At 41.3% G+C, this 16989-nt stretch overlaps 1 protein-coding gene across 2 annotated transcripts; it reads right to left on the bottom strand.

Moving 5' to 3' along the window:
* Nucleotides 1-7861: 7861 nt before the first annotated feature.
* On the bottom strand, nucleotides 7862-12382 carry tmem275a (transmembrane protein 275a). 2 transcript variants are annotated; one of them, XM_086044190.1, is made up of 2 exons: nucleotides 12029-12382; nucleotides 7862-10976 (listed from the first exon to the last, which is right to left on the bottom strand). In XM_086044190.1, exon 2 carries the CDS (start codon nucleotides 10857-10859, stop codon nucleotides 10230-10232), a length of 630 nt encoding a protein of 209 aa, XP_085900316.1. In that variant the 5' UTR covers nucleotides 10860-10976; nucleotides 12029-12382; the 3' UTR covers nucleotides 7862-10229. The 2 variants fall into 2 exon arrangements, with proteins under 2 accessions (XP_085900316.1, XP_085900317.1); XM_086044191.1 differs by having other exon boundaries at nucleotides 7862-10916.
* Nucleotides 12383-16989: the final 4607 nt, after the last annotated feature.

The raw sequence follows: 16989 nt of genomic DNA, 5'->3' as shown, positions 1-16989 counted from the left end.
CTGCGACTACATTTCGGCGCGTGACGGTCTGTCGGCAGCAACTGTTAAGCACATGACGGCCGCATGCCATTGCATGAAATACTGTAAATAAGTCCAAGTATGTAAGTGTAACGACACAATCAATGATACAATAAGCATTTTGGTCTGTGTTCTTCCATATATGCCTGCACTGCACATTTACTGTCAATTTCTTGGCATGTTACCATTTAAGAAAAATTAAATAATAATGATCAATTTTAGAACTACAAACGTATTTCCATCCATTATCTGATCCGCGTGTCTTCACGCTTTTGTCCAAAATGCTGACGGCTGAACAAAACACCAACACAACGCAATTTCATTTTGTTTCAGTAAGTGTGTCCAATGGAGTCACATTTTCCTACATCAAATTCTAGACTCAAACATATACGACACAATACAATACAATTTTATTTATTTGGCGCATTTCACAACAACCAGAGCTGTAACAAAGCACTTTACATACAATACAATAAAAAGGCCCTAATACAACAAGTGGAATCAATAAATTAACATAACAAAAGCTGCCCTTGATGTTACATAACTGTCTTTGAGGCCAACAATCATCTTTGATGTTGTGGAGCTGTGTTATATATCGATTCTGTTATGACCAACAATGCATCTTGTGAACACTTCTGTGTTGCGTTTGCTTTGGCCGAGTCACACTTCACATACTTTAGCCATTACATGTAGTATTTCTACGTTAATGTCCTCTATAAGATGACCGGACAAACTTTGGGAGAAGACGTTGCAAAGTGGACAACGGTGGGCTCACGTGGCTAGTTGTTTTTTTTTTGTGCGGGTGTCACAATGTGTTGGGTGCACAGGAACAATCAACCTAGCATGAGGGAGAAGCGGGCCAAGCGGACAATGCTCAGGCTGTCCCCCTGTCGGCCCCACGCCACATAAAGACCTGATTATCCCCCCGTCTCCTCCTTTTCTCTCCTGTTGGCTGGCCTGGCAGAGTGGACAGAGAGTGCTTGCAGTCTTTCCTGTCTTCTGTCGAGCAGCGGGGACTCTCCTGGAGTCTCGGCAATTTAAAAGGGTGCCGCGGCATTGGCGAGCCACTGTGGGAAAGTCATTAAAATGTATAGCGCCGCTCTTTTTTTTTAAATTTGTTTCTAAGGGACTCCTGGAAAGAGACATCCAGGAAGGCAACGGATGCTAACGCTGGTACTCGCTGCCATGGCAAACTGTCAGATTGACAAAAGCCTGAAAGCGTCAGTAGCAAGATGCTTCATCTTTTCTACAGGTGGTCAATGAGGTCCATGAGGAAGGACTTTCAGGGCTACATGGGCAAATGTCTTAATCAGCCAAGAGTTGGGCGAGACCCAACACTTTCTCCCTTTTTCAATGCATGCTACATTGCTACCTACTGAGCTTACATAACGCAACACTAGCAAAAGCAGATACTGTTGACATTAGAGTTGTGAGTAGGCTAAGTCACATATCTGCGAGTCGTAAGTCTCAGGGCTCTTTGTACATGTGTTCAAGCGTAAAAAAAAATGACACGTCCTGAATTTCATGCCGATGCTTAGAGTCTTGAGTGCCGACGTCACAGCCATATTGATGTGGCAAATTGAAGCATTCTGATTGGAGATGAATAAATGGTTTTACTCTCAAAGCCAAAAGACACAGGATTAAGAGTGTATCGTTACTGTTGATTGGAATTGACACTTCTTATGCCATATTACGACTGTAATTTGGTTAGGGTTAAGGTAAAAGGGCCTAAGGGGGAAAAGAGTTTTGTGGCTCCCATGTTGTCTTTTCTGTAGGAAAATGCCACCATCTAAGACTAGCTTGGTGGAGCTGGAGGACCCAAGTGCAAGAAAGCACGAAAGCAATAAGGGGGCGGAGGAGTTATCTCAATAAAGAATTTCTTTTTAAAAGAACAGAAAGAAAGCAATCCTGGCATGTGGAATAATCAAAAATACTAAATAGTATTCAACATTGAAAATTCAAAGTAACAAACGGGACACGGGTACATGACAGCTAACAGAAACATTGAACCGAAAAAGACCGAAACAAACTAGGGAACTAAATACAAGCAAACTGACGAGACAACGAGGACCACCTGGACAAAATATGAGTGGCTGATGGAGCTGATTGGTAGATACAAGGAACCGCAATGACAAGAACAGGGGAAGTGAAAACCCAACGAGTAAGGTACGTCATGAACCTGGAACACAAGAAGCCAAGACAGAACATGAAACAAACGTAAATATAATCTATACAACAAAAACATCAATCATGACAGAAACGGGCTCAGTTGTACTTTGGAATGTACTCGATACAACAAAATAGCAAATTTGTTTGCGGACCTCCAAGTGGCAGTTCCCTGCACCTAAGTTTGAGAACCGCAACACTAAATGGTGCACAGCTAAGAATAAAACATCCATTTTGCATTCTCCAACAAAATGATCCGCGTGACATGACAAAGCCACCTATGCTGAGCATAAGAAACAAAGTACAATAAGTGGCTCGATCGAGCTGCAATGACTGCTTGTCGTGACGGAATACCGCCTTGAAACACATTTTCGCTTCATAAGCTGCTTCCTGTGACAATAGATAATAAAACAATAAAGCAATATAACAAGGCTTGACGTCAGTCGTCTGCTGAATGCTCAGCATATGACCACATCTATGTGGAGCAGGGAAACCAGTCTGAAGCAGTCTGCAGAGATGGCTTTTTCATTCATTCATGGTCACAGGCGACTCCTGTGACAAAGTAGAGCCCTCTGCTGGCAATTACTGGCATGACATGTTGTTTACCAAGCTATTAACACCGGGAGGGCCCAACACACATTTCAAAGGGCTGGTTTTGTTCTGTAACTTACGTCACCATGTACACAAGCCCACGTTGCAAAATAGTAAGTTGTTGGGCCTTGACCTGTGCTCGTATTTAAATACAAGCTCTATTTTTGGGTCCGCGCATCGATTGGATCAACATAACATAGCCGATGCACAAAAATAATAGTTGATAACATTCAAAGAAGGTCTCAAAGGCATTGAGTCGGGCTGGAGAGAAGGGTGCACTTTTATCTATGGGAAGCATTGATTTGATAAATACTTGTCAATGGTCATTGAACTGTGCGTCTCTCCATTATTGCGAATGCTTAGCTATGCGAATGCTAACATATATGGGAGGGTGTTAAAAACAACACTTGGGCCGACAAAATAAAACAAAAATTAATATAAGTCGGATTTATGTCTTAAGTGAGCAGAGGGTGTCATTGGAAACGGTCATTAGTGCGCAGGGCACATTACAGCACTACTGTTACATCACTCATTGGTTTTGAATTAAAAAATATAAATATCTTAACCCTTACATTCGGTTTGGTTATGACTTTTAACAGCCATAAAAATGAATGTCATTCTTTCACCCTGAAATTTGATGAATTTTCCTAGAGACACACAAAATAAACAACCATAAAAAAAAAAAAATTGCTACAAAGTTTGTGTACACTGAGTCTGTTTTGACCCATGTCTACTAAAATGGATTTGAGATTTACCAGTGTGTGTGTTAAATTCAGGTGGGACTGGTGGAGAAATCGAGACTGTGAAATTGTACATGCCATACATGTGGCCCATGGCAACAGTTTTTAAGAGGAAGCTTCAAACAATCCTTACAACTGTTGATGTTCCCGCCACTTTTGCACAGGGTACAGCAGAGATACGCACCTGTTGGTCTTTGAAGGGTCGTAGGAAGAATCTCAAAACAGTATAACTGTCCCGGTCATGTACATCATGATTATTTCAATGGGACAACGAAGAAGGTGTTCATGGGGGGAATTTGAAACAGTCCCAAATTGTTGATTGATTATTCTGATTCTGAAAAACTGTTTTCCCGGCACAGGTTCCCACTGAATGTATATGTTGGTCTTTGAACTGTATCTCAAAACAGTCTCAACTAACTCAACTCTACTTAACTTATGGAGCACTTTAAAACAACCACAGCTGCAAACACCGACATATAAAAATAAATACAACAATGAATTAATAACATACAATAAAACACAATGGAGGGTATCGTGCTGAGTACAAAGTTATCGAATAAAAATGTGTTGATCTTTAAAGATGGACGGACAGGTGGGATTGCCTAACGTTTAATGGGAGGTCATTCCAAAGGGAGGTAAGGGAGGCTCCGCTTAATCGTCGGTACCACCAGTAGCATCTGGTCCGCTGATCTGAGGCAATGGGCAGGTATGTAGAGGTGGAGGAATTCAGATTAGATAGTTAAAAGATTTAAACACAAAACTAATTTTAATATGAACTCTTAAATGTACTGGGGAGCCAGTCCAGGGAGGCCAGAATTGAAGTTCCTACAAGCTCCAGTTAGGAGGCAAGCAGTATTTTGCACCAACTGGAGATTCTTGAGGGCGGACTGGCTGACTCCAAAATAAAGTGCGATACAGAAACTTTTGCTTTTTTTCTCTGAAACATTGGGTCAGGATTAAACATTCATTCATGGATGTCAAACAGGCTGAACGTACATTACGGAAAGATCTGTCATTCATAATTTGGTGTAGACAATTATTTCGAAGATGTTTGAACTGGAAAATGAACCAGATGGAAGGGTTAACCGTATCTTATCACTTATTTGTTTGTAAAGCCAAAGAAATTGGTCCTACGATATCCTCTGAGGGGTATTTTGGGGCCTGAACCTGAACTGAATTTGAGCAACAATACAACCACTGGTATCAAGCTCACAACGTGTACTTTCATCAAGCAATGCAACACGACACCTATTGTCATTTGAGTCAACAGTGCATTCAGGCCTGGTTCATTTCAGTCCCAGCACAAAGATTCGTTAGCTCCTTCCACCGCCCTCCCAGTCTGGCCGCAGATGCGGAGTGAACTGGGTTAGGCTTATGTAACCAGTGTCTGTTCTCATAAAGACCCTCAGCCACTCGTCTTCCCCTAATCTTTTCAGCTTGATTACACTCCCCCATCCCTCCGCCCATCGCGTGTTCTCACACACAGGAACAATCCGGCAAGCACCACACGAACCGAGGGATCTGGTTCGGAGCGGATGGCGGTGGTGGTTGTTTTGGGGGCGGCCGGCCGGGGGGGAGGGGCTCATGATTGGGCAGGTGTGAGTGCAGTGGCTTGTCGTGACAACTGTGGAGCAGATACATCAGAGCTGAGTTGTTCACATCGTATCTTTCGGTTGCAGCTTGCGGCATTACTAGACTGATGCTTGATGGTGCCTTACCAAAGATTAACCTGATCAATTATCTTGTGGTGTGGAGTGTTCAGAATCATGTTTATTCCCTGGTCTCTTCGGAAAAATGGAAGAGAATGACAATCGTAAATTTAAAGCTGTTTAATATTTACGATGGCAGATCCTTTTTTTTCCAATCAAGATGGGGTGCTGAGTGTACATTAATGAGAAATAAAATGAACTTTTTTTGGTTTTGGCAAATGGCTGCAATGATACAGAAAGTGAAAAATGTCAAGGGGTCTGAATACTTTCCGTACCCACCGTAGTGTACTGTCGTGAAATCCTGAGCTGTCGCTCGCCTGCAGTTGGACTGAATTGCATTTCTGTTTCCAGTGGCTGTGTTTAGGATAAATGGCAATGATGTAGTGACATATGCCGTAAAGCAGTCAACACATTTATATATATTTTTTTTGTGTGGCAGGGTTTGTGGTTTCCTCCTCAAAGTTGCCTAGTGCCAGTAAAAGCGATACAGACCCCCTCAAGCCATGACAAAGGTACCATTCAACCAGCTGTAAGTCAATATTTCATCAGAGGACTTATGAAAATATTTTATTCAGGTCAAATACTTACTTACAAATACCTTTTAGTTGCTTTAATACTCAGCTTTTTCCTGCTTCAATTTTTCTTTCAATGAGTGAGATTGAAATTCTCCAGTTTTTGGGGTCAGATAGTTGAGAAGGCACAAAATCACACGTTTAGCTTCGTGGAACATTTGTCTCTTAAAGTGGATACTAAAATTCACTTAAGAAGGAAGGCAGTGACATGGGTGGTCCAAAGCTCAACAGCTGGACTCCACTTGATCTTTTTTTTTCTCAAACCACAGTGGAAAACCAAGACCTCTCTATCAGTACGCTTTGCTCAGCAGAAACAAACATAACTAAATGAAAAAAATCCTCAGAGTCTTCACCTTACCTACAAACCTACTCAGGTGACTAAACATTTAATATCCTTTATGAGCCTTTATGGCCCGGTCAAGGCTCACTATGTCAGGTGATACAGTGAACTTTTGACAGCAGCCCCCAAAATCTGATGCGTAACATTGCATAAACCTGGAAGTGGTTAAAAGCACAGGGGAGGTCGGGTGCGGTGTGCAGCGGGAGGAGTTATGTTAATGTGTTTTTTTTGTTGTTTTTTTTAATCTGCATTCTCCCTCTGATGCTTAGTTACAGAAAATCCAATTATATGATGCTGATATGTGACAGACTCTGTCGCTTGGCTGAGTTTTCCAACCTGGCTAAGCTAGTCAAAAGCCTCAAGCGACCATCTGCTACATCCAACTCTTGATATATTTTTAAAAATCTTGTGTTTATAAAACCCATATCTGATTCTCATTGGACCACTGCAGTGGCAAATAGCACAGATATTCCACATCACTTTTTCAGACCGATATCAGTACTCATTAATACTGGTTACCCATACCTTTGATGCCGTATATACATTTTCAATTGACACAATGACAGATATAAGCAGAAATAAGTACAAACAGAAATAAGTGTCGGCCAAATACTGAGACCTTGTATCGCCCATCCGTTGTAAATAGTTCTGTAGCACCATGCATTCATTGGTTTTCTATCGTCCTTATAAGGGTCACAGTTAAGAGGGAGGGTTCACCGTGGATTGGTCGATCACAGGGCACAACAAAAAAATACACACACGTTCACACTTATGGACAACCTAAGACAATGGTGTGTAAACTTGGTTTAGGGTTGCAGGGGCTAGCTGTGAATCCTAAATATCCAACACATAAGACACAGGTGGTATCTGCAATATTTGAGAGGAAAAAAAAATGTCATGCATGATATAATCTTTGAGAGATGTACCGGTATTTGGTGTTTAAAAATGAAATAATGTGATCAAACTGATATTCCCACTAGGACAATCTTAATTGTCTGCTGACATCTACTGGCTTTTCATAAAATAACAACCATGTTTAAATGTCATAGATGCAGCTCTGCCGCCCACTAGTGGGAGAGATGAATACTACCAGATGGCAAATGGAACCTGTTTTCATCGAGGAAGCAGATTTGGGGACAGATTGAGATCTTTAACAATTCTATTTATTTTATTTAAAGAAAATATATATATATAGTCTGACGTTTGCATTTTTATTTTTATTTCAAAATTTAAAAAATCACGACAAATTTCCATTAAGTTTTTTTTAAGCTATTTAAATTACTGTGATGTTTTGTAACATTTACAGTCGCTATTATATTTTTATTTGAACGTTTACAAATAAAAATAGCCAATATTCAAATTTTCCAAAAATATGATCAAACTATTTTGATATTATCATTTCTAAAATGTTGTATCATATGACAAATTTTCATTTCATCATATCTATAATTTAAACTAAAAAGTGTGACATCTTGGAACATTAACTGTTTTTAAATATATAAAATAAACATTTAATTAAAAAAAAAAATAGTGTGATATCTTTCAACATTTCAATTGCAGCCCTTAAGACTATTTGCAATTTTGGTCAAGATTTTTGCAAGAAAAATGAAATAGATACAAATGGTTTGCTTTAACGGGCCACATGAGATGATTTGGCGGGATGGATCACAGCTACCTTCCGCCAAAAATTAGCGAGGACAGACTCCCAGAAATCACAAGTACCTCCATGTTTACTCAAAGAGCATTTTTATTTACAAACGTACAACCATTGAAACATATATCAGCTTGTTATTCGGAGTTACCAAATTGAAATATATGCACACATATAAACAGTGACAGCAAGTATAGATCACAAAAACAGGCTGCTTGCATTCCCGTAAGAGTGAACATGCAGGAACCGTAGTTATCGGCAGGAGCTTTTAATTACAATCACAAATAGTGGCTCATAACACGGAATGCTGGTATCTACAAGGCTGCGACGCCATATGCACCCGCTGGAAACTTCATTAGGTACACCAGCACAATCAAATGATCCTATCAAAAGAGACCTTATTTATGTACATGAGAGGAGCGATTTCGTTTTGATTGTGCAGGATTATTTTGTGAGTGAGGCAAAATGTATGGCATCCAAACAAAGGCTTTCTGAAACAAAGCGAGCGTGCCCTTTTGCTGTAAAATAGCCCTCTTTAATTGAATCCTTATAGCGCAATCTAAGGCAACGTCGCTTTCACAGGAATTCAGGCTTTTGAATGTCTCTGGGCGAAGACAACAAGGCAGCCCATGTCCAAGCACAGTTTAGCAAGGAGCTGAGGTTTGACGTAAAAAGTCAAAAGGGTGAAGTTAAACAAATCAGCCCTAAAAAATGAATGCAGTCAGTATTAAGGCCAGTCCTCATTCCATCTTATCTAAACATAAATAAGGAATGAAGATTCAGTATACACCGTTTGGATATGGTCAAAAGACACAAGACGGCAATATTGTATACCGTCTTATGTGTGCCTTTCGGACGATCACAATAGATTATATTTATGCGAATACCAAATCTTTTATTCGGTATTCAAATGTCAAATGTCACTGCTAATGCACTTCAACTCGATAAGGTCACTCCTAACCTTTGACTTCTAACCTTTGCAGCAACACAGACACACAGCGGCAGTGAAACATTCCTTTCAGACAAAACATATAAAACAGTGGAACCTCAGCTACCGATCCGCAGTCCAGGATGTATTTTGTACTTGTCTGAGGGCCATTTGATACTGGGCTACAAAGATCGTTAGAGGGGGAAAAAAATAACAGTGAATCCCGCTCCGGGGTGCCGCTATTTCGCTTATTTGTACAGTTAATGACTTTTATGTCGTTCTAAAGCTTGTCTATTCTGGTCGTAGATATATTCTTCACCACTAGATGGTGGCACACAACATACCTAATCTGAAAGATGAAGAACCTGGAAGTCACCCGTAAAGCCTCGTTTTTATCGAAAGCTATTGAATATCGTCCTCTGTAATGTTGCTTATAAACCAAGGCCGGGTCTAGACATGCATGTATGAGGGGGCAGCCACAAATCTTGAGGGGGCATTGTGTTCCAGCACCTTTTACCATGTCAAACTGACAAATCCACTCACTTGGATGCGGGTACACTAAAGTTTGGAATTGCATCGGAAGATCTCAGCTCGCTGCAGACAGCTATAACTCACAGCGAGCCGGCAGCAGGCTGATACTCCGAGCAGAGTGAAAAGGAGAGATTGAGCGGAGTCGTGAAACACATGACATGAGAAACTTGATATATCTTATATTTGAGGGGGCAAGAAAGGCATATATTTTTGGGGGGGGGGGGGGGGGGGGGAATTAGTTTCGGGGGCACAACTTTTATTTGAGGGGGCCAGGCCCCTCTCTTGTCCCTGGCTAGACCTGGCCCTGTTTTGAACGCTACCGAAAGCAACATTAGTTGGCTCAATTTATAATGTACATATTTGGGCATGATTACTGATGTATATTGTGAGATTATACGTTTTTTAGTCTGGGAAAAAAAAAAAGGATCGTTTACAGCACTGTAAACAGAGGGATCAGCATACAGTAATGTGCAGTATTTTTGAGTGTTTCAAGACTTTAAAAATTAAATGCTATAAAAACATGTCTAGGGAGTATTTCACTTGGAATGGTTCTGTCACTTCTTGTATTGGTGATCTGGAACCCCCAGGACGGAGGAGGAATCAGTGTATATAATTTTTTTGTTTTATTTGACGAGTAGTACATACATCCCGATCTGGAATACACCACAGCACATTCCTGACGTCGCTTCGTTTTGTGTGACGGACCCGTTAGGAAGTGCCCTTCAGCTTGTGCTGTCGCTGGACATAAATAGTGGAGCAACAGGTATTTTGGATTGTTTGTTCGGAAGAGGACACTCCAAATTATCGGTGGAAATATAGAAATGCTGTGGTACGTATCCACGATAAGTTACAACACACCTGCTGATTTTTTTCCTTGTGATGTTTTGTGTTCTCTGACATTTTAAAAATTTGCTCAAGATGTTACAAATTGTTATGTCCGTACCGCGCGCTTAGCAAGAAGACAGACTCAGCAAATAAGAAGGTTATGTACACGACTGGAAATCGGGCGATGTGGCCACTTCTTCCCTTGGCAGGTTGAGCCTGACCTCTCCTCCCGAGTAGACGGCGCCAATAGAACCGGGCGAGCCGTTGCTGTCCATGGTGAAGAGCTTGCCGGTGCCAGGCAGGGACGCGTCAGGAGCCTCTTTTCCCGGGCTCGATCCCCGCGACGACGCGGGGGAGGACGTGGGGCTGAGCTGCACGGCCGTGGTGTCCTGCAGCGTGTGCTCGCTGGTCTCTATCTCGAACGCCGCCCCGCCTGCCAGCCCGCCGTTCCCGATCAGATTCATGCCCCGCCCGCCCGTCTTGGCCCTGCGCGAGCTGTGAGGAGGAGGGAGGCGGCTGCACACGCAGCAGGCCCCAAAAAAGGTGAAGGCCACCAGCAGCAGGATGGGTCCGATGACGATGGAAGGGTTGGCAGAAGGCACCAGGGTCCGGAAGGCGAACACTCCCACCAAGGTGATGTTGAGTCCGGCCAGCATGATGCACAGGCCGCAGGCGCAGCACAGGGCCGGAGAGGGCAGGCCGTGAGGGCGAGACGCTCGCCGCTTTTTGTCCTTGGTTGGCTCCTTCTTGGACGCAGCGCCGCCTGCGTTTCTATCAGTGATGACCATGGTGTCACTTCTGGGCTTGCACTCGGTTCTTCACGCCAATATCTTCACCATTGCCCTCTTTTACAAACAAATGTGCTGCGAGTGAGGCCAATTCACAGCGAGGTAACACCTTTGTCTCTAAATGACAATATATAATGAGAGTCAAATTTCTAACTCAATGTGCTTCACATCGTTTCAAAAAAATGCGGCATTTAAAAGTGTTTACAAACAAAAGAATTCAAGACATTTAACAGCGGAGTAAATAAAGAAGTTGCATATAAAAGTATGGATAAGCTTCTCCTGGGCTGCTTGGAGCATGCAACCTTTTAGTCTGCAGATGCTTTTCAGCTGGTAAAAGGCTGTTTTTGTGATTAATTACGTATGATTGCTGAAAGTCAAATCCGAATCAATAAAATCAAACTAAGTTAAGACTTGGTCTCCAAGTGTTTACTAACTGCAATTCTCTTATCTTTATTGTCAAAAACAGGACCTCACTTTTGCTTTGGTTTAGTTGAACTTAGCTTAATTTAACTTGTGCTTAGCGTCTCTGAGAATAAATATTTTGTGTTTATTCGCGCTACTTTATTCATACGTCACTTGCTAGTCAAAAACAGCAAATCTTTACATTTTGTGTCCAATAAGAGGAGATGTCGTGCTGTTTGCTGTGGCACACTTTGTTTCTTTAAGCGTCGTAATCAGCAGAATCCTTTCCGTCATTGTGATTGTGATATCCAATTGTCATACTGTTTTGTGTCTGTTTACTGTTTGGATTTAGTTTGAGTTGAGTGAGGAAGGAACAATTGAATTCATCACGATCTGCCCCACTGAGAATTTTGTAGTTTTTTTTTTTTTAAACAATAGCTACAGTGCATTTAAATTTAGCAGTCGGGCTGATTGAATTTAACAAATGTCAGCATTGTTGTTGTTTTTACGTGGACAAGCAAAGCAACATCAGAATTTCAAAAAAAGCACCACTGCTCTTCTCTACTTCATAATTGTATCATACCTGCTCTCTTTGGTGGATTACTCTTTCAGCATGCAACATTTACCTTAGGTCAAAGGAGCCCTTCCATTACATACGCTGTATAAAGTATAAAGCTGAGTCACATTTAATTCACGTTATTTTATTTCATTTACGTATTAAATTTATCGCTGCATAGGTGTGAACATCAGAGCCAACATCTGCTTACCTTTTATGTCCAATGACGTTCCTTTCTTCAGCAATCTTTTTCCATTTTCTCCCAATGTAGCACCCCGTTAAAAAAAAGAAGAAATGGGTGAGGGTTCGGACAGCAGATTGTGCAGAAGATGCTGCTTCCGAGTGCTGCTGCCTCTTTGCTTGCAACTGTACCGTCCCCGAGGGTGCAAGTCATTACACGCGTTCAATCGGCGGCCATGAGGCGAACCGAGCCCGGCAAGTGATGGGCCACATTCGAACCGATCACTTTGGAGCACCTCGTGCCGATGTGGACCACCCCCCAAAACAGGGAAGGGCTCAGTGTGTAATACGGAGCATGCACAACATATTCCATCCTTCTGTAGTGTCAACCTGTGGAAGTGCGTGTGCAATGACGTGTTTTTTTTTTCTTTTAAAGAGGAACGTACCCGGAAATTTAACAGTGCAACAGCATACGCTCGGCGCCCACAAAATTAGGCACATTTGCAGCCAAAGTAGATTTTCCGCCTCTGTCCTCACAATTTGGTACTGACAACTTGACAAGAGATGTTAATTCTATAGCATGCTCATCCTTGTGTTTATACCCTATTACGCATTTTCAAGAGTACTTATATGTACTGACAGTCGCCTAAAATGTTAGTTTTAGTCCTCAGATTTTTTGCAGTCAGGGCTGCCTGCTAGCGTATCTTGTGGCAGCAGCAAGTTTTCTATCTATCTATCTATCTATCTATCTATCTATCTATCTATCTATCTATCTATCTATCTATCTATCTATCTATCTATCTATCTATCTGTCTGTCTGTCTGTCTGTCTATCTATCTATCTATCTATCTATCTATCTATCTATCTATCTATCTATCTATCTATCTATCTATCTATCTATCTATCTATCTATCTATCTATCTATCCATCCATGCATCCATCATTGATGGGGCACATCAGTGATTTATGCTGCACATTTATTGGCAGCTATGCTATAAAATACAAATCGGATTTTTATCCATTTGTAAGAGGCCACTTCAGCCCCCCCGCCCCAAACCAAACTGGGTCACTTGAACCTTGCAGTACATATCTGACTTTTACTTTGCATGACAGTGTTGGAGAGTGTGTGTCTTCTTTTTGTTTATCATTGTTTAAAGGCTGATAATCAAAACTGCAGGTTGTCCCCCAGAGCACAACACACTCCAGCGAAATTAGTTGTGCAGCCAGGCGTTGATCAGCCACTCAGCATGCCGCCATTTTTGTCAGGCCACAATGACGATGCGGCTAATCTGCCTGTGATGTCCCGAACATCAGTTGTATTCTTTTTCTCTGTCGGGTGCACACAATGGATGTCACTCTTTTTGCTTGCGTGCTGGTGTCTGTGCACAATACAGTACATCTGGTTGTGCGCGTGTCAAACACGAACCAGGCCATGTAAATATCTTGATTAATGTACCGAGCTCTTCGTATAATAACCTAAATGGTTCCTTAATTGTGGGATGAGAACACGATGTGATGAGATGAGCTACATAGAAATGGAACCACTGGGCTTAATTTGTTTTAATCGGTGTCAGGAAGTCGAGAGGCAGTGCTCTAGGAATCTTAATTTAACAAGAGATCTCGAGTTCAATTCAGGATAGGTTTATGAAAGTACATAAATAATATATCATGAATTCATTTACTGTAAGTGCCAAAATCAGGAGGGGGGAAAACAATCAAACGCTTTTCGGGAGTAGATTTTGGCAGGGAGACCAAGACATTGGCCGTTTTTTGAACAGAAACGCGTCACAAATGCTGAATATGAGTATGCGTTTCGTTTTGTAGTTAAATGTGAATGCGCTATGAGAGCTGATTCATTGGCCTGGAAACTCTTGTGTAACAACAAACATGACTTTTGGAAGGAGTTAAAACACGAGAGCCAGTAAAAAAAAAATCTCTGCCGAGAGCAATTGATGGCATTTGTGGCACTGATGACATGTTAGCATGTCAGCACTACAGTAGATTATTCAATGGTCTTTGGCGTGAGCCCTTTGCCTTGAATGATGTTATAATCATGTCAAATGAAGTTCTCAAAGCTGTCACTAAAATGACTAATAATAAGGCTTGTCTCACAGCCTTTTTCATTCATGGATTCTTACCTGACTATGTTAACTGTGTTATTGGCCCCTGTCATTAAGGATGAAACTGGGAATGTTGGAAATTCTGACAACTATAGACCTCAAGCACTTGCTAGCGTGGTGTCAAAAGTCATTTAATCAATCACACTGGACAGGATTTCACAATTTGTTACATGCATATATGAATTAAAAGAGATTGTTCCGAAATACAAGAGACAGAATTCATCAGTTTTGATGTGTTTTTAGATGATTCTAAAGCATTTGATAGGGTGAATCACTGAAAGCTTTTTATGGAATTGACACAGAGAGGTGTTCCCAAATACAGTATATTGTGCGGATTTTAATATACTGGTATGAAAAACAAACTATGCAGATTAAGTGGGGGAATAGTGAGTCCGGCCCATTTCACGTTAGCAATGGGAGTCAGGCAGGGTGTAATTCTGTCCCTGTCTTTTTAATGTGTGATTGTTTATTTTTTGTTTGTGTTGTTTTTGTATGTGTTGTTTTTATTTGAAGTGGACCTTCAGTCTGGAATAAAAATGGATCGATTGAATCATGCTCGGAAGTATGACAAAGATAGCACATCTACTGTATCTGAAATAGAACAATGGCAATGTGGTCAAAGTATGAAGTTTTTGTTGAGGTTATGCGTGATTGAGGACCCAAAAGCAGAGAAGCGGAGCGGCAAGGCAGAACTGCACTCAAACATGGGAACATCAAAAGAACAAAAGGAAAGTAAACAGGGAATCATAAAACACCACATCAACAAATTCCAAAAGAAAGATTCAAAGTTACAAACAAACACTGAGATCAGACTGAACACTACATGACTTGGGAAGGTAACAACTAACAACAAACAAAAAGAAACCAGCAAACCTTTAAATACAAGCAACTGACGAGACAACGAGAAACACCTGGACAGGGAAGGCACAAGTGGCTGAGGGAGCTGATTGGTCAACAAAAGGGACCGAGTTGACAAGCAGAGGTGGACACGATAATGTAATGAAAAAGACATGGACAAAACTGAAATTTAATCAAAACCGGAATCAACACAAGCCCAGATCATGACACTGTCAGTTTTAAAGCTACTGAGTTCCTCTGTAAAGCGGTTATTAAAACTGACAGAACTGTAATACTAACCACTATTTTCAATGCTACTAAATCCTTTGTGCTGTTTCCTTGCTGGACTTTCTTTGGCTGGCTTTCTCTTGAAGCTTGATGATTATAACTAGACAGCTGGCGCAGCTTCAATTTCTTCTTCTATTTGTACCACTACTAGCCTACTCTTTGTTCTCAATATAAAGAACGCAGAGCACGGTCTCATACACTCGCCAAGTACGGTCTCTCTAAAAACGTACACGAGAAAGTTTTTCCTCGGCTGTGTACTTGTTAAGTCTAACATCTCGAAATACATTTTGGGATATTTTCCTAGCTAAGACGTTACAAGTAACCAACCGATGCATCCTTGGTTTAAGCTAGCTAACAAGAACAGCTGGGTATTATGTGTTCTTGGTTTATTTGTACTTCCAATTGGAACATTACTTGGGCTGCAACCGATGAGGTTTCACAAAATCACAAGGACAAGCACGCTTATTGAAAAACGGCCTTTCTCTTTTGTATCTTTTGTTTTGTCCAAATAAGTCTGTTTTTTTTTTTTTTTTTTTTTACTTTGTAGCTATGAAATGTGTAGTGTATCTCTCACTCTCTATGACTTAATGTACATTAAAATACAACTTCTTTGTAAACACTCAGTGCGTATGTGTTAAATCATGACGTACATTAGATGTTTCGCACTATAAACTGCAAGCGTGTGGTCAGTGAACAATATCTGAATCTGGGGTTACCATGGCGACAACATCCAATGAGATTGTCCATTGTACCTTTGCTATGTTCCTGTTAGAAAAAAAGTCCCCATTTCTCCTCTAATTGGCCCGGGCAGGCAACAAAAACGCTATTGTGCTGTTGTTACGTTGTGGTTTAAAGGCCGCGATTTGTTAATAATCCACCTATCATCCACGAAGAGTTTCATAGACACAGACATGTTTGGTTGGCAAATCACGGACTGAAAAAAACACAATTGAGTGAAAATGGTTCACAAACAAATATTAATTTAAGTAATGGTGCTGTTGTAAGTGTAGCACATTTTTCATTTAATCTTCGCTTTGGGTTACACCATGAGGTGGTTCATTTTTCAAAATAGGGGCAGCGCAGTGGGACAAAGGTTCACATCTACCTAATATTCAGGTTCTGGGTTCGAATGTCAGTCGTTGTGTAGTTTGTATGTTCTCCCCTTGCTTCATGTTTTCTCTCACATACCATACATATTCGGTTCGTTGAAGACTCTACGATCGGGATCGTTATCAGGCTTCTCTTAAACTTGCTAACGAGCTGATTATTTGAATCAGGTGTGTTGGAAGAGGGAGATCTCTAAAACAGGCTGCAGAGGGGCCCTCGAGAACCGAACCTGGGCACCCCTGCTCTACATTACCCACGTGTGTTCATGTGAGTGTCTACAACCATAATGGGGATAAGCAGCATAGAAGATGGATGGATGATTAGGATAGATTAAAGGTGGGATCCCCCCCCCTCCTATAATTTAATTTAAATTGAGACTACAGAAAGTACACTACATTCATTCCCCGCCTTCAAATGACATTTGGACAGTGTGCAGACGGAATGCACATTTCAGAATACATTAAGTATTCAAATTCGACATCCATCTGCTATTTTCTCCACTCAGACCGCAGCTGGTGCCCATGTCACACACTCAAAGGTATTAAAAGTGTAGACCAGATAGCATGTTATGTTCTTCCCAATCAACTCGAACCAGAACATAATAACAGAAGCGTAGGGCCCGTGGTCCTCTCTGTGGCAC

Source organism: Filicampus tigris, chromosome 10 (assembly GCF_054856515.1).
Source record: "Filicampus tigris isolate MCC_2025a chromosome 10, RoL_Ftig_1.0, whole genome shotgun sequence".
Classification (NCBI taxonomy): Eukaryota; Metazoa; Chordata; class Actinopteri; order Syngnathiformes; family Syngnathidae; genus Filicampus; species Filicampus tigris.
This window is presented reverse-complemented; position numbering and strand designations above follow the sequence as displayed.